This window comes from Spermophilus citellus, assembly GCF_964194105.1.
Source record: "Spermophilus citellus genome assembly, chromosome: 1".
Classification (NCBI taxonomy): Eukaryota; Metazoa; Chordata; class Mammalia; order Rodentia; family Sciuridae; genus Spermophilus; species Spermophilus citellus.
Window position 1 is genome coordinate 93,938,863 of NC_138182.1, and position 22,059 is coordinate 93,960,921.

Consider the following 22,059-nt stretch of genomic DNA (forward strand, 5'->3'; position numbering starts at 1 on the left):
AGAGCTCACATTTTTCCACTTGTTGATATTCTAATATATTTATTTGCAGATACTCATCTGATTAAAGAAGTAGGTAATTGTCCGTGAGAATTTTTTGGCCTGATCTTTACATTGAATTACCATATTCTCCTCCAATTGACTGAACACCCTTACTGTCTGCCAAGTAGGAAAAGACCAGCATCACTTATATCACTTTCCCTTTTAACTACATTAAGAGACAGGAATGGAAAGCTGTAAGGATATACTATGTAGTTATTGCTAATGATGAGTTCTGCATAATTATGTTATTTTGGGAGAAGGAGAGAAGTGGTAATTCAACTTATACCACTTTTTTGGGGTCCACTCTAAAATTCTATTCTATTCAGGGTGTTTAAACATACAAGTTTACTTATTCATGATGTAGCTTTTGAATTGCCTTAATAGATGTTATCCATACCTATAAGAAATAAGCCAAAGGAGGGGCCTGTATTCACTGAAGCCTTATCAAGCCCAAAGGCAACTTTAATTATAACTAAGGGAGATTCCATTAACTGGGTCCTGCTCTCAAGGAGCTTGCAGGTGCTATGGGGAGACTCAGACTACCAACGATGTAAGATAATACCACCAAAATAAGTTATCTAAGTTTTTAACATATCATAGGATATATTTTTTTAACATATCATAGGATATATTACTTTGCTGATGGCTGTCTTTCCTTGGGCAAACTGAATGACTGATTTTACTTCTGTGCCTTAAAAGCAAACATGAGGAGCTGGGGTTGTGGCTCAGTGGCAGAGCTCTTGCCTAGTATGTGTGAGGCACTGGGTTCGATTCTCGGCATCGCATATAAATAAAACAAAGGTCCATGGACAACTAAAAAAATAAAAATTAAAAAAAAAGCTACCATAAAATAAATACACATAAGACATTTGTATTTTGCAACCACAGCATTTCCCTTTCATGCCTGAGGCTACAGTTAATCTTATTTAGAAATGCTTCCATGGGAGTATTAGAGTTGAAGAAGATGACTTAAGTCTACAAACGTCTAGTTCTGCATTTTAAGACACTGATCAACTATCAGGGGGAACGTATCCCTTCCCTAGAAGTACATTCCGCAAATACCGTTGCCCTGAGTTGAGGTTAGGGCTGCAGAGAGACGTCTGGGCTAGGCGGGGCGGGGCCGCGGCGGGCGGGGGATCTTCAGGTGGGGTTGGGTTAAATGTTGCATGGAGGCTGGGGCTGGGCGAGATCTTCAGTTACAGGTTGCGTGCAGTGGGGCGTGATTTGCTGAGGAGGTACGAAGCCTGGAGGAGAGGGCGGGAGGCTACTCAGTTAGTGGTTCTGGTTGGACTCAGCCGGGCTTGGAGGGCGGGAACAGGCGGCTCCTCCGCTCAGGGTCGCGCCCGGTTGGGCGGGGCTTCAAGGACGGGGCGGGGCATCTCCTTAGTTAACGGTCCAGGCGGCAAGGCGCGTGCCCGCGGGCGGCGCCTGCAGGGGCCCGGGCCGTTCTGGAGCGCGCCGCCGCCGCCTAGGTCTGCCCCTCCTCCGCCGCGGCTTCCTCTTGCATTTCCATCTCGCTAGGGCCCCAGCTCCCCTGGCTGCGGCTGAGTCTCACCGCGGCGGCGCCCCCAGCGCCATGAGGATCCCGCCCTCCGGGCCCGCTCTGGGCCTCTCGGTGTTGCGGGGTTGGCGGTGACCAGGCGCTGGTGCTGGGGGCGGACACGGGCCCCGCGGCCGGGATCGCCCGCCATGGGGGACAGGTAACCAGCCCGGGCCCGGCCGAGGGCCGCGTGGGGGTTCGGTGCCCGAGACCCGCACGCTCTGTGGACTCGGGGCGGGGCCGGTCCTCCCCACGTGGTCCCCCTGAGAGTCCTTTCCCTCTCTTGCAGGTGGGTCCGCGTGACCGTCCTCCCGGGCTGCGTGGGCTGCAGGACAGTGGCGGTGCCGGCCTCCTGGACCGCGCGCGACCTCAAGGAGCGCATCTTCGCTGAGACCGGCTTCCCGGTGTCGGAGCAGCGGCTGTGGCGCGGCGACAGGGAGGTAGGCGGCCGGCACCAGCGCAGCGCGAGGGGCGACTCCAGTCCCTGAAATCAGGGTCGGCACTGGGTTAGGATGTAGCACATCACCTTGCTGATATGGGGTGAAGGGCTTTACTTAGTGTCAGAGAAGACTATCACTCAAATTTAAAAGTGCTTTGTAAATTTCAACATTTGTATTGCCCCCACCACCCATTTTTTTTTGTCTGAGTCTTCACTTACTGAAATTAATATAATTTTTTAAAAATATATTTTTAGTTGTTGTTAGACCTTTATTTTATTTTTTTATATGTATTGCTGAGAAAACCAACCCAGCGCCTCATAACATGCCAGGCCAGTGTGCTACAGCTGAGCCCCAGCCCCCAAACTAATAATTTTTTAATGGATGTTATAACCTGAGTAGTTTTTTTTTTTCTTTTCAATTTAGAGACATCATTATGGAAGTGACTTAATCATTACTCACACTTTCTATTTATGTTTTAAGTTTAACTGGAAGATTATTGAATGTCTTCACTGTAGATACTGTGAAAGTTTTCCTCCATTTCTGAATCATAGGCATCTAGGACTGAAAAGGATCTTCAGACATAACTTACTATTACAACTTCTAATTTGGAAGAGAGACCTTATATTAAAACTTTTGAAGTGCTAACAAATAACTTGGTAGAGCAAAACTTTGGACAAAAGGAATATTTCATATTGTGATATGTATCCTTTAAGATTGGTGAAAAGTCTACAGTTTTCTTAAAGAGGGAATTGAATACATTTTTACTGAAAATTCACTTATTCAGTTAGTCTAATAAGGGTCTTCACCTTTTTATGTGAAAAAAGAGCATTATTTTCAGGATTTGAAAGAGGCAAAAGGAGTTGAGCAGATAGACAAGAAGTACTTGAACAATACTGAATGACGTTTCTAGCATTGGATTTGCTTATTACAAAATACAAATAATAAAGTACCTGCTCCTGATGATTTTTATCCTTCAATGTAGTCTTGACTTTCCATGTACCTAGGTCAGTTTTTTTGCTTATTTAGATATAGGTTTCTGATTGATCTGTTCTTATGCTCCTCTGTGGGTGGACTCAATCCTCATTGTCAGTTCCCTCTAGTGTTCCTTGGCATGCCAACATTGACTTGATTGAGGACTTTAGACAAAGTTGAAAAGGATCAAACTCTTATCATTCCTATCTCTTTTTCTGTGCCCACCCCTATCCCATAACTTCCCTCTCCTTTCTACTCTCCTGGTTCTCTGCCCACTTTTTTGGTGGATCCTTTAGTTCTAGTTCTACTTTGTCATCTTGTCCCCTAGATATGATCATACCTCAAGGCTCATTTGTGGCACCATCTTGCCATTGGAAGTGTTTGAGCAGATGTGTGTGCAGATCCTGGGTATGGGATGGTAGAAGTTGTAGTGGCATAGTGTTTGGGATTGAGTGGGTGGGTGAAAAGGGTCTAGGTAGGACACTGTCCTGATATGAGGCCACTGAGTTCTAGACTAGTTGTGAAGGTGAAACTAAGATTTACAGGAGACTTTGTAGAAGAATATGGCAATTTGGTACCAAATGGGTCACCAGGATTTGAGGATGGATGTAGACTAAATAAGGCAAAAACCTTGTCAAGGATGTCACAAAACCTAAAGTTAGATGAGGAAAATAAGGGTTCACTTAGCAGAGATAATAAGTACAGAGTTAGGTGAGGAATTCACTGGAGGTGTGGTGACCAGTTTGCTTTTAAATATGATTTAGCTGATGGTGAGACATAAAAGAAGGGTCTAGGAACATGCACACAAGAGAGAAAAGAGTGACCTAGACCCTGTTTTCTATTTTGTCAATGTACATATATAACAAAAGCCAAATGAATTCATGTATGAGGCTCTGCTTTTTTATTTCTAATAATAATACAATAAAACTAATTCTAACCAATTCTAAGGTCACCACTGGACAGTGAAATCCAGCAGGTAGCTGCAGCTCTCCGACTAAAACTCAAGGGTGAGCCAAGGTTCAAAGAGATGAAGTATCAGGGCAGGATTTGAACCCATGTCTGCTTGATTCCAATGTCTATGGACTTTTTACTGTTCCATTCTAAAGATTATCTATTTATCTGTTGGGGATAAATAATATTTAAATGCAAAACTCTGTAAAACAGGGAGGAAGGATTTGTACTATTAAAATATGAACTTTAAAAGTCAAGGATGAAGTTCATGCAGAAAATAAGTAGAAGGCACAGTTCTGATTCAAAGAGGATGGGCTTATGCCATCCAAAAGGGACACCTGTATACAAGCAGATCTTTCACAGAAGTGTAATTTTCTTTTCCTTTTTAGTTTAATTTTCTTTTTCTTTGTATGCTGCTTAGAACTTTTAGATAAGAATTATTGATGAGAATTCTGAATACTTAAGGATAGCCAGGAAGTTAAAGCTGTTAACAACTCCTTGTCTCTGCTTTGGGTTGGTATTAGACATTGTCAGCAATAAGCTCTCTTAGTTCTTAGTTGGTCATCTATTATCTTCTTTCTCTTTGTCTCTGTTTTACTTTTTCCTGGCCTGATAGTGGAATTTGTGAATGTTTCACTTTAACTCCTGGTCCATGGAGAGACCAAACCTGTAAATTATAGCTGTGCCTCTTCCTGTCCCTTTTTGCTCTTTACCAAATGTGTTTGGGCCTCCGATATTTGATGTATTACTTACTGTTATTTTAAATGATCATGAATGCTGCCCATACCTCCCCTTCCCTAACTTTTTACTCTTTAGCGTCTTCTGTCTTTGAGAGGTGTTGGAAGATTTAGACAGTAGTTTATATTGTTTGCTTAATAATTTGGAGAGTTATTGTTTCCTAGTAAATGAAGATGAACATCTCTGAGATCTATAAGACACATAATGCTGGTAAGGCCAATATTCAGAGGTTCACATTGTCTTATAATCTCTGTTTTAAAAACAAATAGTTGAAATGGGCAACTTTTAAGATTTCATATGGCACATTGCTTGTAGGTTTAAATAGGACTAACATTCTTTGCCTGCTTGGAGTATCCGGGGAAGGGAGAGGCCTAAGCAAAACTCCCAAATCTTGTCAAGCTAGCTCAGTAAGAGATGGTGCTGCTAAAGGTATCTTTGCTGCTTGATTGCTTTTTTGGACAATCATTTCCCTGTAGATGGGCCACAGATTGTTGATTGCCAGACCCATGTAGTCAGTTACATCTCTTTGGTGTGGTCCTATTTGGTGTCTTCTTCCTAAGTCTTCTTTAAGACCTGGAAACCCCGTATAGTGTAGATTTACTTCCTTCCTGCCTACCTTTCTTTCTGTCGGCCTTTCTTTCAGTGCACCTTAGCCACACGAAATTGAAATAATCCTTGTTTTATGAAGGGCTGTTTTTTAGTAATTCATTAGTTAATTAACCAAGAGTAGAATGAAAATCTATGATAACATTATCCAGCAGAGAATTAAAACACTGTCCAGTGGCTTATATTGATCTCTGTATGTCATCTTCCTAGCCTGTTAGCCTGTCTCTCTTCCTTTACCTTTATGTGTGTATTGTTCTGTTGCCTCTTGGTGTTGTTTTAATGTTCTATAAGTCTGTGTTTTTATATATACATATGTGAAAGTGTATGTGAATATGTGTGTGTGTACCTAAATATATAACCAAAATAACACACTGTTTAGTTTTAGCTGCTTATGAACTTTTTTTTTTTTTAATTTAAAAATGTTTTAATATTAACATAATACATCATTTCAATAGGTCAAATGAAAAACTCACAAAATCATCTTCACAGATGCCCACAATGCTTATGAACTTTATAAGAAACTTATTATTCTAATGTAGTAATGTTGAACTAGCTTTGTTCATTCAAAATTGTTTTTTAATATTCACCCAATTGTGTGCAGCTTAGTTAATTCATTCTTTACTGCTCTATGTCATAGAATTTGGGTTGCTTCTAAATTTTCTTGTTAGAAACAGTCCTTCTATTGATATTCTTATCCATGTTGCTGAAGCACCTTTGCAAGTGGTAAACTAGTTTTTTATAGGGTAGCTTTAAGATTCAGTGGGAATATGTGCATAAAAGTACTCTATAAACGAGAATAGTAACAGTGTGCTCAGATTTGTGTTTTTACGTATGGGAATAGGATGAAGATGATGTACAGGAAGGAGATCAGATAGGGGAGATAGTTATAAAAATTGAAGAGAGATGTGGAGAGTCTGTGTGAGTGGGAATGGAAAAAACAAGTTAATTTAGAGAGATTGGGGGATGGACATTCTGGGATCTAGAAATTAATTGGAAATGTGGTTTGAAGAGAGATGGTCCTCCAGCATTGTTGACTGAGATGAAATAAAGATGAGAGAGGGTTTTGGAAGGATAGTTAGTGACTTTGCTTTTTCACAGGTTAAATTTCAGAAATCTTGGAGGATATCATGTGAGATGAGTGGTAGTCAGTTAGAAATATTGAATGTTTAAAATAGTGAGTAATGTCCTCCACCTTATTTGTGCAGTGCTAGGGACTGAATTCAGGGATTCATACATGCTAGGCAAGTGCTCTACCACTGAGCTACACCCCTAGCCCACATATACAGTTTTAAATGAATCAGATCATTAACATTGAAAATCATTCTTTTGATCAACATACCTTAAGTATATTTATTACTTAGAACATAGGTCCACTAAACCTAACCAGATAGCAGAGTACAAAGGAAAACCTTTGTTTTTAAATTGGTTGGAATAATTTACTTTTTAGGGTATTTAACATATTAATATGTATGGTAAATTTTTTTTTCTTGGTTCTTGATATTCTACCCAGGGGCACTTTATCCTGTCAGAGAAGTGTATACTGGGTGAGCTTTTGATTAATGTTGTACACTATTGACCTTTACAAGGTCATTCCATATTAGGAAGACTCAAGAGTGGATCTGGTTGATCTGACTTTAAAAAAAAATCTCTCTTATGGATCATAGTAGTAAATCTTGTACTTGATTTTATGGTATAAAAATTGCCAAAAGGGAAGCAAATATCAAGACTTTTCTGGGAAAGTCAATGTCAGAGATGTTATAGACCCGATTAGCTTCAGGAGTTGAAAGGTTCATTTGTCCCTTTGTTTCACACCACACCTTTTTTTTTCTTTTTTAGTAGCAACATCTGTGACAATATTTTCCAAAGTGTGTTTCTAATCATATAGGATGCTCTTTGAAAGTAAAATTTTATGAAGTGCTGTGAAAATTTGGGAAATACTATGTAATAACTCTAAGAAAGTTACCATGTGAGAGCCGGGCACAGTCTGTAAACCCAGGGACTTGAGAGGCTGAGGCAGAAGGATATCAAGTTTGAGGCCAGCTTCAGCAACTTAGCAAGCCCAAAGCAACTTAGTTAGGCTCCGTCTCAAAATATGAAATAAAAAGGGCTAGAGATGTGGCTCAGTGGTAAAGTGCCCTGGGTTCAATGCCCAGCACCAAGAAAAAAAAAATGTTAATATATGGTAGAGCACTTGCCTAATGTGTGTGAATCCCTGAATTTAGTCCCTAGCACTGCATGAACAAGAATATCCACAAAAATGTAAATTATCACCAGCAGAAAAATGTGTAATCTATTTCTAATTATTTAAGGAAGCATCCTTAAATCTTAAATTTAAATCTTTCAACTTTTTTGACTTTTTGTTTTCTGCAATCTTCACTACAGAGGAAAATATTTCCTGATAAAAACAGTTAGCAATCATTATTTCTTAAGTGAAAAATAATTTGTGGTAATGTTTTGAATTTATAGTAGTAGAGATTATGTTGCTTTTCATATATCTTATCTTCTACTTTTTAGTTACCTGACTGGATCAAGATCGGAGATGTGACTTCCAAAAATTGTCATCTTTTTGTAAATCTTCAATCAAAAGGCTTAAAAGGGGGAGGTATAATATCGACTTTACATGAAGATTGTGTTTTTATGTAGAAGTGGGAGAGTACAATGATTGCCAGAGGCTGGGGGGAGGCTTTGAGTAAACTGCACAAAGTTTCAGTTGGGCAAAGTGAATGAAATCTGGCAGTTTACTTAGTATAGGGCTGGATTATGATTAGGAATACTGTGTTGAATACTTAAAAAATATCCAGGAAGGTAGATATTAAATTAAGAGCTCTTCAACAAAAGCGGGAAAAAAGAAGAATGGGAAGAAATTTTTGAACGTGAAGGATAAGTTTCTGGGATTGGTGGTAATGATGATTTGATAGTTTCACAAGTGTGGTGTATTTGTCTCCAAATTCCTCATGTTGTGTACATTAAATATCTAGCTTTTTGTATGCCAATCATGCCTCAGTAAAGTGGTTTAAAAATGATTATGTTTTAAAAGTGAATTGAAAGCATATAATGTTGGGATGTAATGACGGGATACCAGAGTTAAAGGAGAACAAAGGTGGGTGGAGCTAGATGAGGGATGAGTGAGAAAGAGTAGTAATAATCTGTGGAATTGGTCTTGGTCTTGGTGGATAGTTGTACCAAATTGTGCAAGTAAATGTGCACAGGTTGAGTATCCCCAGACTATGAATACAGAATGCTCCTAAATCCAAAACTTTGTTGTGAGTGCCAACATAATGCCACAAATGGAAAGAAAATTCTGTGCCTGATTTCATGTGACAGTTCACAGTTAAAACAGTTATACTAAAAATATTGTATAAAATTATCTTCAGAGCTTTGTTTATAAGGCAAATATGAAATGTAAATTAATTTCATGTTTAGAGTCGGATTCTATCCTCAAAATATTTCATTAAGCATATGCAAATATTGCAGAATTTGAAATCTGAAACAATTCTTGTCTCAGAAACACTTCTGGTTCCTTATCTAGTTGATAAAGAGAACTCAAGTCTAAAGTAATGACTTAGTTTTTTTTTAAAGTGCCAATTACTTTTTACTTATATACAGATTTTGTTTTGTTTTGTTTTGTTTTTTGGTACCAGGACACTTGACCACTGAGCCACATTCCCCCTGCCCTATTTTGTATTTTACTTAGAGACAGAGTCTCACTGAGTTGCTTAGTGCCTCACCATTGCTGAGGCTGGCTGTGAGTTGCACTTCTCCTAACTCAGCCTCCTGAGCCACTGGAATTACAGGCATGTACTATGGCACCCAGCTATATACAGATTTTTAAAATTGTGTGCCTCTGAGGAATTCTTGTAAATAACTTCCTGTTAGCTATTAAAGGTATCCTTGTTAATTGATGTAAGAATATCTAGCATAGGCAAGACTACAGAGTAGTTAAACTAGACAACCATGGAGATACGGACTGCTGAATTTCAGAATTATCAGAGCATTGGTTGAGTTTGAGAGTATTAAGAATGTGACACAAGGCACCACTGTCTCTAGCCAATAATATATTGGCAAAGTAATGACAAATAGCACCATTTATTTAGTTTTCTTTGGAAAATAGCAACATTTCCACACCTATTGTGCTCTTTATTTTTGAATAAGTAATCTTTTTTGATAGTATATTTAAAATATTTTTGTAACCTAATTTGTAGCTCAATTAAAAGTCTTGAGATTTGATAAAATTGAGTTTGCTTTACTTCATAATGAATTGCTTAGGTAGATTTTTGAACCAGGATCCTGCTTGAGATATATGAAATAAACTGTACTATCTATAGTTATCTGTGTCATGGAACCAAATCATATGGCTGATAAATCGAAGATATTTATCTAAATCATTTTAAAGGTATTCTGTATTTTAGGTCGATTTGGTCAAACAACTCCACCACTTGTTGATTTTCTCAAGGACATTTTAAGAAGATATCCAGAAGGAGGACAGATTCTTAAGGTAGGGTATGTGTTGTGCTCATGTTTAATTTCCTTTGATAAAAATGAGACACTGCAAAATTTCTTAGAAATCTTTTAGTGTTTAAAGTTTTAAAGTTTTGTCTAGATTTAAATGGCTATATTTATTTATTTCTGTGACTGCAGTGTATAGGTGGATGGGATAAGTTTGAGTGCCGCAGTCTTGGCTGGGTACAGAATCACGAGCCACTCAAGCAGGAACAAAACTTCATTTTTGGAAAAGCCGCCAATACTCCGTAGGCGCCCGCAAGCCAAACCCGGTCCTCCCCACGCGGGCGTCTGCCGGAACCGCGCGTCTCCCGGAATCGGGGGGCCCGGACCTCCCCCGGAATTTCCTCCTACTATCCTTCCCCAACCAATGGGAACTCTCCAGGAGTCCCGTAACATGAGTCCGGTAGCAGGCCAAGGTGAACAGCAGGAGTCCAATTTGCATATGAATGTAAATCTTAACATAATCATATCATCTCAGTGGCTAGCTGGTGTCACTTTACAACCAAAGGTGCCATGCATCAAATTATTTGCTTGTGGCTCCTAGCATCTGCCCCCTTCTGTTTAATTAAGCAACAAGCAATGTGGCTAGGGACCGTGCCTGGTAGGTTGTCCAATTCAACATATGGTTCTTACCCGTCATGGGAGAACTGACCTTTAGGCGTCAGCTTCCTGTCTTAGGTTGAATCCACTGCAATCAGATCAACCCGTCACTGACTACCGGTCCAGCATACAACCATGCTTGTGGATAGGCCTATGCACCAGTGGGGGGGTGAGGTTCTTGCCTCACCTCTTTTGGCCCCCAAATTTTGCCTTGGTGCCAGTGGGGGGGTGAGGTTCTTTGCCTCACCTCTGTTGGCCCCCAAATTTTAGACCATCACTAGTAGAAGGGGGGAGGATACAGAAATGCCACGACACCAAGCCAATTGATGGCTCCTTTGGAAAAATTGCGTCACTGGTGACACCATCAGCAAAGATATGCCAGCATTACCACAATTAACATGGGGTGAGCTGGCAAGGAAATCGCATCACTGGTGACACCATCAGCAAAGATATGCCAGCAGTACCACAATTCGGTGCACCAGATGATATTTCACAATGTATGCAACTGATATATAGTCCAGGCAAGTTCTGCAAGCAGTTCAAATTGGAGGAGTCTATCAATATGTCCATTTCTTCCCAAAGTAAATCAAGTCCTTGATTGAGCATTACTTGTTGAGTTATATTCATTGATGCATCAGTTTATACAGTTTACTGTGATAGCTATCATAGAAGCTGTAGTTTGGTTTTATCTCAGTCTTCACCGGAATTGGGATGGAGATGGAAATTCTGGCAATGATGCTAAAGAGACATTATCCTGAACAGAATTATTAAATATAATGAAAAGGAAAGGTGAAAGTAAACAAACAGATCTGTTAAACTCCTTTAAAAACAATCCTTAACAGCTGTTTACCTAATTTAAATTAAACCATAAAAATCACGTGAATAAAGAAAAAATTCGGATCCATTTTTTCATGAGCGCTCCTCATATAAGAAATATGGACATACACACATACAGACATACAACACAAAACAGAAGTGTGCACACAACATATAACACATAAGACAATAGTAAATAAAGGCCTTGTAGCTATACCTAGGTGAAATCTCCATTGCAATGTTTAAAAACTCCACAGTCAAAAAATAAAACACAGTCAAAAAATAAAACTGATCAGAAAAACATTAACCTAGGTTTGTATGAGCTCAAAAATAAAATAGAACTTTATGATGTGGGAAAAATGCAATAATAAAATAGATATTGAAAAAAACACCTTGGTTAATCACTGTCACAGATGTAAGAATAGCCAAGCTGGAGCTCTGGATATCAGCTGTTATGGATTTGAGTCAAATCATCTTCTTTTTCTGTAGAAATTGTTTTAGTTAATCTCTCTAGAATCCAAATCGGTTGCTGTTCCTCCTGCGGAAAAACACAGACAGAGCCCCGATTCCAGACTATCACTGGATCCGGGCCGTTCCATTGTCCTGTTAGAATATCTTTCCAAAGTACCTTAGGCTTATGTACATTTTTTGGGTACAAATGTCTTTCCGCAGCACTAAGTCCCGATGAATCTAAATTTAAAAAGTTTAGAGTAAAAAGGGTTATTTTAAGTTTATCTTTGGGGGATATATACCACTTTCCAATTCCCTCCTTTTGTTTTAATAAGTACATTTTAATAGTTTGATGAGCTCTTTCAACTATGCCTTGTGGATTGTATGGAATTCCTGTTATGTGAGTAATACCAAATGATGAGCAAAATTGTTTAAAAGAGGTGGAAGTATAACCAGGACCATTGTCCGTTTTTAACTGTTTTGGAACGCCCAGAGTGGCAAAATTTTGTAAGCAATGAGCTATAACATCTTTAGTTTTTTCTCCGGCATGAAGGGAGTCCATCAAAAATCCGGAAGAAGTATCAACTGTAACATGTAAATATTTTAATTTTCTAAATTCTGGCAAGTGTGTGACGTCCATCTGCCAAATATGGTTAGGTATCAGTCCTCTAGGATTGACTCCAAGATTAACTTGTGGTAAAAAGGTCACACAATTTTGACATTGTTTTATTATATGTCTGGCTTGTTCTTTAGTTATTTTAAAACGCTTTTGTAAAGTATTAGCATTGACATGGAACCTTTTATGAAAATTTATAGCTTCTTCTGTTGTGGAGAAAATATGTATGTCATGTGTAGATTTATCTGCTAGTTCATTGCCCATACTAAGGGCTCCAGGCAATCCTGTATGTGCCCTGATATGACCTATAAAGAATGGATCTTTTCGGTCCCAGATTAGACTTTGTATAGCGGAAAACAAAGAGAAAACAGTAGAAGAAGGTGAAATCCTACCAGCATCTTCAAGGGATACTATAGCATTAACTACATACTGACTATCAGAAAATAAATTAAATACAGAATCTTTAAACATCATAAAAGCTTGTAATACTGCATTAAGCTCTACCTTTTGAGCTGATTGTTTGGGTACTAAAAATGTAAAAGTTTGATCAGGAGTAACTACTGCTGCTGTACCATTGTTTGACCCATCAGTGAATATATTTGGAGCATTTATGATAGGGGTTTTTCTTGTCATTTTTGGAAAAACTACAGGATGCTTAGACCAAAAAGACAACAAAGGATTAGATGGTAAGTGATTATCAAATGAAACACTAGTTTTACACATGATTATTGCCCAAGTATTTAACTCATTAGCTAACTCATCAATTTGATCCATAGTATATGGAGTAATAATTTTATTGGGAGAAATCCCAAACACTCCCTTTGCTGCTTTTATTCCTTTGAGTATTAATTGTCCTACAGCCTCAGGATATCTAGTAAGAATAGTGTTAGGAGAATAAGATAAATGTATCCACAATAATGGACCTTCTTGTCAAAATACTCCTGTAGGAATATTTTTTGTTGGTGGTACAATAAATAATAAAGGCAAACTTATATCAATTCTATCCAAATGCATATTTTCCATATATGTTTCAATGATTTTTAATGTTTTTCTTGCTTCAGGCGTTAACATGCGGGGTGAATTTGGATCTGATGGACCTTTTAGAATGTCAAATAAAGGTCCCAATTCTCCTGTTGGTATGCCTAGATAAGGCCTTATCCAATTTATGTCTCCCAATAACTTTTGAAAGTCATTAAGTGATTTGAGTTGATCTACTCGTATTTGAATTTTTGGTGGACGGACCATGGTTGAGGATAATAGAACTCCTAAATAATTAATTGGAAGATTTAATTGTACTTTATCTATTGCTATCTCTAGATTATAATTTTTCAATAAGTTTGTAAGTGTGGCATAACATTCTAGTAATGTGTTTTTATCTTTATGTGCCAATAACACATCATCCATATAGTGAAATATTTGTAGTTCAGGATTTTGATTTCTAAGTGGCTGGATTGCTTTATTAACATAAATTTGACACATAGTTGGGCTGTTAGCCATCCGTTGAGGGAGTACTTTCCATTCATCTCTCTCATCAGGACCTTCATGATTCAGTGCAGGGATAGTAAATGCAAAATGTGGACTATCCTCGGGATGAATTGGAATTGAAAAGAAACAATCTTTAATATCCATAGCTAAAACATGCCAGGTTTTTGGTACAGCAGACAATTGGGGAATCCCTGATTGAGCAGGTCCCATAATAACCATCTCATTATTAATGGCTCTTAAATCTTGTAATAATCTCCATTTACCAGATTTCTTTTTAATGACAAAAATGGGAGTATTATGGGGGGATATGGAAGGTTGTATATGTCCTTCCGCTAATTGTTGTCTGACCAAGTCATGGGCTACTTGTATCTTTTCTTTAGTCAGGGGCCACTGAGGAACCCACACTGGTCTTTCTGATTTCCACGTAATTTTGATTGTCTCAGTGGCCCTTTCTGAAAACCCAAACCATGTCTACTTATTTCTTGATCTATTTGAATAGGTGCTCTCATACCTTGTTCTTGTTCTCTTAATCTTTTTTCTTTCCTAAAGCCTTGTTTAGCCCTAGTAGTGGGCGCGTTAGGATTGATGTTATTTGTTAATGTCAATCCTAATTGATCTAGGACATCTCGTCCCCATAAATTTACGGGAAGATGATCCAATACATAGGGCTGTATAGTTCCTTCACATCCTTCAGGATCCCTCCAATCTAATACCATAGCACTTCTATGGGGATTTGTTGCCACTCCTAGGCCTCGAAGCGTTTGAGTGGCTTGTTGTAATGGCCAATGTTTTGGCCATTCTTGACGAGAGATGACGCTAAGGTCTGCACCTGTGTCCAGCAGCCCATTAAAGTCATGTCCTTGAATATTTAATTTTAGCATTGGGCGAGAATCTAAATTTAAAGACAGCATAGCCCAATCTACACCTGTGGAGCCTAATCCCTTGGAACCTCTTTCTACATTACAACTGGAAAATTTATCATGCAGGCTGGGTATTATTAATAACTGTGCTATTCTATCTCCTGGTGAAATTACTGATATACCTCTTGGAGAACTAGCTATAATTTTTATTTCACCCTCATAATCGGGATCAATTACTCCAGGACTTATCATAAGTCCTTTTAGTGTAGAAGAACTGCGTCCCAATAATAAGCCTACTGTTCCCTGGGGAAGAGGTCCTTTTACTCCTGTGGGAATGATTTGAACTCCCATCTCTGGAGTTAGTACTGCTCTGGCAGAGGCGCAGATGTCCAGCCCTGCGCTCCCTCTAGTTTGTCTGATGAGGGATTTAATGGATAATGCGTCCTGGGCACTACCTTGATGGTGCTGCTGGGTTCCTCCATTGCCCCATATATTTGTGGTTTTGGGCCCCGGGGCATTGGGCCCTCTAGTCCGTTTTTTGGCAATGGAGCCTGATACCTTTCTCCACGATATCGTGGGTAAACACTTGGTCCTTGTCCGTTTTTTGATAATGGAATACCCTCTATGGTGGTTTGAGAACGGCATTCATTAGCCCAATGTTTCCCTCTATGGCATCGTGGGCAAATACCCGGTATTCTATTCCTTTGATACCCAGCTTTGTTAAACCCTCCTCTTATGGGGCAACCCCTTTTAAAATGTGCTGTTTGATTACAATTATAGCATGTTTTTGGCCTGGCATCTAAAGCCTGTTGTACTGCTGCTAAGACTTGCCCTTGTTCATTAATGTCTCTACATAATTTAATATATGTGTTTAAATCTTCATGTCTCCATGGTCTAATGACCTCTCTGCAGCAACGATTTGCTTGGTCATAAGCCAGTTGTTTTATAAATGGCATTACCTGTTCTGTATTTCCAAATATCCTAGAGGCTGACTGAATAAGTCTATCTACAAATTCAGCGTAAGGTTCATTAGTTCCTTGTATTACCTTAGATAATTGACCTTGTAAGTCTCCATGCCCCTGTAAAGTTTTCCATGCCCTAACTGCATCTACAGCAATTTGTGCGTATACGCCAGGGTCATATTCAATTTGCTGTCTTTGACCCTCATAAGGTCCCTTTCCCAATAGCATATCTATATTTCTTTGAGGGTAACCGGCTTCTGCATTTCGCCTAGCTGTCTCCATGCAAAATTCCTCATTGGCAACCTTCCATAACAAATATTGTCCTCCGTTTAGCACAGATCGACACATGTTAGCCCAATCTGCTGGTGTCATGTCCAAGTTGGTAACAGATTCGACCATGCTTATTGTGAAGGAAGCTTGCGGCCCATAGGTTGTTACAGCCTCCTTTAATTGCTTTACTGTTTTGAAATCTAAAGCATGGTGTATTCGTTGCCCTCCTGCCTTCTCAAGTACAGGGCATGCTAATCTTTGGGGTCCTGCCTCAGAATTCCGTCCATCAACCACAGGAGTTGAGGGCTGCTCAGTTGTAGATGGAGCTGTTGGTTGAATTACGCCCTCTGGTGATAGAACGGAGTTAGTAGCAACCTCCTGTTGTAATTCTCCACCTGATGGCTGTTTTTCCTCTAAGCTTGCTTTCTTTAAATTTTCCTCTGTCTGACTAGCTTGAGAGACTTTCTCTTTTGGTTGACCTAGCGTTTTTTCTACCATAGTTTGGACCTCTAACAATTTACTTAACAGTTTTTCGGTTTGTTTTTTACTAGATTCTAATCTACTATAAAGGTTACGTAACCCAATAAGATAGCATAAAACAAAGCCAAAACAGAATGAAACAAAAACGGAACAGAGAATGGTTATATCAGTTTTCTCTTTCTCAGGGCCGAATAACTTCAAACCTTGAGCCAACCATTTTTCCCAGTTTGCCTGAGAAAATTCTAGGGCTAGGGAGCTTGAAATAAAAACAAAATAAATCAAAACAAGAACACATTGTTTTTTGAAATGGTCACCCATTCCGTCGCCTTCCCTCAGGGGCGAGCAATTTTACTCACCTCTAAGTTTCAGGCGTTCCCCGTACGGGCCGCCAAATGCTGCAGTCTTGGCTGGGCACAGAATCATGAGCCACTCAAGCAGGAACAAAACTTTATTTTTGGAAAAGCCGCCAATACTCCGTAGGCACCGGCAAGCCAAACCCGGTCCTCCCACGCGGGCGTCTGCCGGAACCGCACGTCCCCCGGAACCGGGGGGCCAGACCTCCCCCGGAATTTCCTCCTACTATCCTTCCCCAACCAATGGGAACTCTCCAGGAGTCCCGTAACATGAGTTCGGTAGCAGGCCAAGGTGAACAGCAGGAGCCCAATTTCCATATGAATGTAAATCTTAACATAATCATATCATCTCAGTGGCTAGCTGGTGTCATTTTACAACCAAAGGTGCCATGCATCATTTATCTGCTTGTGGCTCCTAGCAAGTTGGAAAATGACAACAGTGTGTACTATAGCAGGTCTGAGTTGAGTAGAATATACATTCATGTCATCATTTAGGGGCTGGGTTACTTACAGGGATTGGATTGAAACCATAGGTGCTCTACCACTGAGTTATAGCCATTTTTCCCTTCTTGAAATGGGATCTACTGAAGCTGTTGAAGCAGTCTCCAACTTGGGATCCTCCTTTTTCAGCCTCCCAAATTGTTGGGAATACAAGCAAGCAGCTCTATGCCCAGCTGTAATCACTTTTAAGATAACCCTTTCTACTTACTGGTGTTCATATTAGCAAATTTGGAAAATGTAGATAGATGTACATATACCAGTCTTCAAGGTATGACTCATTACAAATTATCTTTTCATTTGAAACACTAGCTATGACATAGAAAAATTAAAATAAAGTTCAGCTTAAACTAGCTACAGTGTAACAAAAATTTCAACAACTTGTTTAACTCTAAAAAGGATATTTATTTTGATTTTTTTAAATTCTTGTAAGGTGTATGTTGCTTATTACTATTGAAAGGTGTTGTGAAAACAAACATGTAAGTAAAGACTTCTCGGAAGAGGATATATTTTCAGTTGTCTAGATATATATTGAATCTCTTTGACTTGAGAAGTCAGCCAAGTTTAAAATAATTAATTTTTAATTTTTTGTGCAAGTAAAATGTTCCATAGTAAAAGAGGTCAGTACTGTTAAAAAATTCTGTTAAAAATTATTACTTTTTTCATATTCACATGTTCCTAAGTAAACTAAATAAATAATGAATTACAAAGATATTGAAAATGTTCCAGTTTCTAAGCATAGAGGATATGTTTTCAATGGACAAAACATGCATGCCTTTATGTTGTTTTCCATTTGAGAGACATAAGAATTAGCTAGAAGGAAAACAAATACTTTACCCTTGTTTTTAAGTCCTATCTATAGGTGTCTCTCTTTTTTTAATAAGTATTCTTTTTAATGTTTAAAAAACTTTTTAATGTAGATAACATGTTCTTATGGTTCAAAAGTTAAAATGACACAGGCATGCTTGGGAAAATCTGATTTCCAATGGCTTTGCCCCCCCACCTTCACCCCTCTTTCTTAGATAACCTCCTTTATTTCCCATAGATGTCAATTGTTTCCTTTTATAGTTGGAGAAATGCCAGTGTACTATATTCTTTTTATATAAACTGTAGCATAATATGTAACTAATTCTGTTCCATGGCTTTTTCTTTATATGCTCTTGAGATCTTTTTCTATTAGTATTTATTTAGAAAGAATATAATCTTTGTTTATAGAAAACACTTTTTTTTTTTAAAAAAAAAGCTGTGTTTAAACAGCATCTATTAAGTGCTTTGTTTACTTAACCAGCGCCCCTTGTGGGTATTTGGGTCTTCTCTAGGTTTATTATAGACCATACTGGGGTGAAACAGCTTGTATACATATCATTTTACATGTGCAGGTACATCAGTGGGATACATTCCTAGAAGTGGGATCCCTACACCAGTGGGCAGGGCATTTATGATTTTGTTAAATACTTCCTTTCTTAAGAGTTCCACCATTTTAAACTCCCAAAAGTACAGTTGCTCCTCCTTATCCATGGAGGATTGGTTTGAGGACCCCTTTGTTGATACTGAAATTCAAGGATGCTTGAGTCTATTATATAAAAAGCATAATATTTTTGTATAAATTATGCACATCTGCTGCATACTTTTAAATAATTTTAAGATTGCTTACAAGACCTAATACAATATTAATGCCATATAAATAGTTGTTACACTGTATTGCTTAGGGATTAATGACAAGGAAAAAAGTTGGTATGTGTTCTGTATGACAATTGTTTAAAAAATATTTTCACCTGTGATTGTCAAATCCAGTCTGAATACCACAGATACAAGAGAGCAGATTGCAGTGTATGAGAGAGTTCCTGTTTTTCCGAGGCCTTTCCAATGTACTGTGTCTTTACAACCCTTGAATTTGTTAACAGTTTGAAGTATGAGAATTATCAATATAGAGTCGTTTCAATGTACATTACTATTATTATTAATGAGGCTGAGATTTTATGCTTAAAAACTAGTTGTATTTCTTTTCCTGTAAACTCTGTTCATGTGTTTTTTCACATTTTTGTTTTGAATTGTGTTTTCCCCTTATCAATTTCTAGAAATTTATAAATTGTACATATTAGCCCTGTGTGATATAAATTGTAGTTTTCCCCCAAATTTTCACTTATTTTTTATTTACCTTCACATATTTTGATATAGAGAAGTCTTTTTTTTTTCTTTGAATTGTATAGTTTATATTACTCATTATGGTATCTTGATTTTTAAAAAAAAAATTCTTTATTTCTATGTGGTGCTGAGGATTGAACCCAGTGCCTCACAAGTGCTAGGCAAGCGCTTTACCACTGGGCTACAGTCCCAGCATAGGTATCTGGATTTTAAGTCATTGTAAGGCCTCCAAGATTTTTAGAATTTGCCCATGGTTTCTTTTAGTACTTTTATGGTATCACTTTTACATTTAAATGTTCGAACTAGGATTTATTCTGGTGTTCAGAATGATGCATAGGTTCAACTTTATCTTTTGCTGTGTGCGTGTTATTTTCACCTGTTGATTTCAGAACCCTTCTTTAAATATTCTTTGGTATTGTTAACTTTTGGATGTATTAGGGTGTCTCTGGGATTTGTATTCTATTAGTCTTTTTTTTTTTTTTTTCCATATACCAGCATCACATTATTGGTTTCGTAAAAGTTTTAACATCTTTTAAAACTAGTTTCCCCTTGTTGCTTTTCATATTCCTGGGAATTCTTGCTTGCTTATTTTTCCATGAGCACTTTTGATGTATTTTGTCTAGTGCCAGAAAAACAAAAATGTAAACAAAATAAACATCAGATTAAATGTATACCTTTAAAATCTATTTAACTTCTCCAAACTTTTTTTTCTTTTTTTCAGGTTCTTAATAAAGGTGCTAAGAAAGAATGTAAGACAGGAAAATAATTAAATATTTTCACTGTGATGTTTTATGATTTTACATTTTAAAAATTCTTTAATTGTTATTATTTTTTACTCTGCTTTCTTAAGTTGTAAAAGGGATATTGTTTTAGGAGTGTTTGAGTTCATAGAACCTGTGGGTGGTAAGGTGGATGCCAATAATATGGGCTGTCTGAATGATGATGTTTGTCTTTCCCTATCTCTTTGACTCTAATATTTTAATTTATATTATCTTGTCATTTTAAAGTATGGTTCTGAGAAGGAGATCCTGTATGACATCTACTTGCAACATTCAATGAATTCTTTCCTCTTAAATAGGAAATTGACAAGACTTGAAGTAATTTTGGTGATATAGAGGCACTTGTTTATCTTAAAAGTTTGTTGTGATTTTTTATTATAATAATTAGAAAAATTTCTACCCATAAAAACAACATAATGACAAAAGTAAGCCCTCAATTTTTGCACAAAGAAATGGCCACCATTAACTCACTTTTGGAAACTTATTGATGGATATGAAAGTATATAGAAGACTTCAAATAAACATCAGTTTCTCTCTATATGAAGCTATGTGGTCATTTTTAATGAGTTTTATATATCTCTATTTGTGAGTTGAAACTGACGTGCATAATCATGGGTGATCATTTTACTGGCTGCCTAGTTTTATTTTTTTAATTCATCAGTAGATCTTTATTTATATATGCAGTGCTGAGAATCAAACCCTATTCTTCACAGGTGCCAGGCAAGTGCTTTACCACTGAGCTACAACCCCAGCCCTCTCGTCCTAGTTTTCCATCATTTAGAGGCATCATACTTTATCTGTCTACTCCTTTGATAACCATTTAGATTGTTACTTGTTTTTCTTTCTTGTGAATAATGGTATGTTGATGATAGTATACTTATTCATTTATCTTCTTAGAGGCATAACTGCAAGGTCAAACATTATATATATATTATGATAAATATGACTAAGCTGTTATCTGTAAAAACTATCCCCTTCAATGTCTATGAGAATCTTATTTTCAAAACCCTTCCTCACACCAAGTTTTGTTAATCTTTTTAATCTTTGCTAATCCAATAGGTAAGAAAAAGTACATTTTTGGTACTGGGGATTTAACCCAGGGGCACTTCACCAGTAAATTAGATCCCCAGGACCTTTTATTTTTATTTTATTTTTTTATTTTGAGACAGTATCTTGCTAAGTTTCTGAGGCTGTCCTTGAACTTGTGATACTCCTGCCTCAGTCTCTTGAGTTTCTTGGATAACAGGTGTGTTCCACTGTACTCAACTATTGAAGGAAACCTTGTGTTATTCAAAGATTTCTTTTATTCAATAATCTTATTAACAGAGAATTCTCTCCTTAAGAACATACTTGTGATTCTTATGTGTCAGGTATTCTTAGGCTTAAATGTGATTAAAATATTTAAATATATTGAGTTGTTTTTAGGTTGTTTGACTTGATTTTAACTCATTATTAATATTTGAAAACTTCAGGGTTGGGGATGTGGCTCAAGTGGAAATGTGCTAGCCTGGAAAGTATGAGGCACTGGATTCAATCCTCAGCACCACATGAAAATAAAATAAAGATATTGTGTCCACCTAAAAAGTAAATATTAAAAAAAAAATTGAAAACTTGATCAACCAGCTATAATTGTTTTGAATACAGAATGTTTTCCTCTGCAAAAAGCAGTACTTTTGTGTTTTATTCACCAGAAGGGAAGTCTAAAGTAAACTTTCAAAATAAGTTTCTTAACAATTTTCAAACATGGACACCAATGGCTGAATAGCATACAGAATATTCTTTCCATAATTGGTTGATAATATAGTGTTTTTGAGTCATGTAAACTATGTGATTGTGTGTTCATGTGTAAACCTATGTGTATTTCTTCTGTCCAAAAGATTTTATCACTTCCTGATGTAACTATTTTTAATTTTATGTTTGCTTTAGATTTTATTTCAATCAAATAAGAGTTACATA

At 37.6% G+C, this 22,059-nt stretch overlaps 1 protein-coding gene across 1 annotated transcript; it reads left to right on the forward strand.

Annotated features, from left to right (window-relative positions):
* Positions 1-1,641: 1,641 nt before the first annotated feature.
* On the forward strand, positions 1,642-20,090 carry LOC308652135 (sacsin-like; the record flags this gene model as incomplete). The annotated part of the gene is made up of 5 exons (XM_081299845.1): positions 1,642-1,739; positions 1,869-2,019; positions 7,801-7,888; positions 9,696-9,781; positions 20,046-20,090. The coding sequence occupies exons 1-5, from the start codon at positions 1,729-1,731 to the stop codon at positions 20,088-20,090; spliced, it is 381 nt and encodes a 126-aa protein (XP_081155971.1). The 5' UTR covers positions 1,642-1,728.
* Between the last annotated feature and the right edge of the window lie 1,969 nt (positions 20,091-22,059).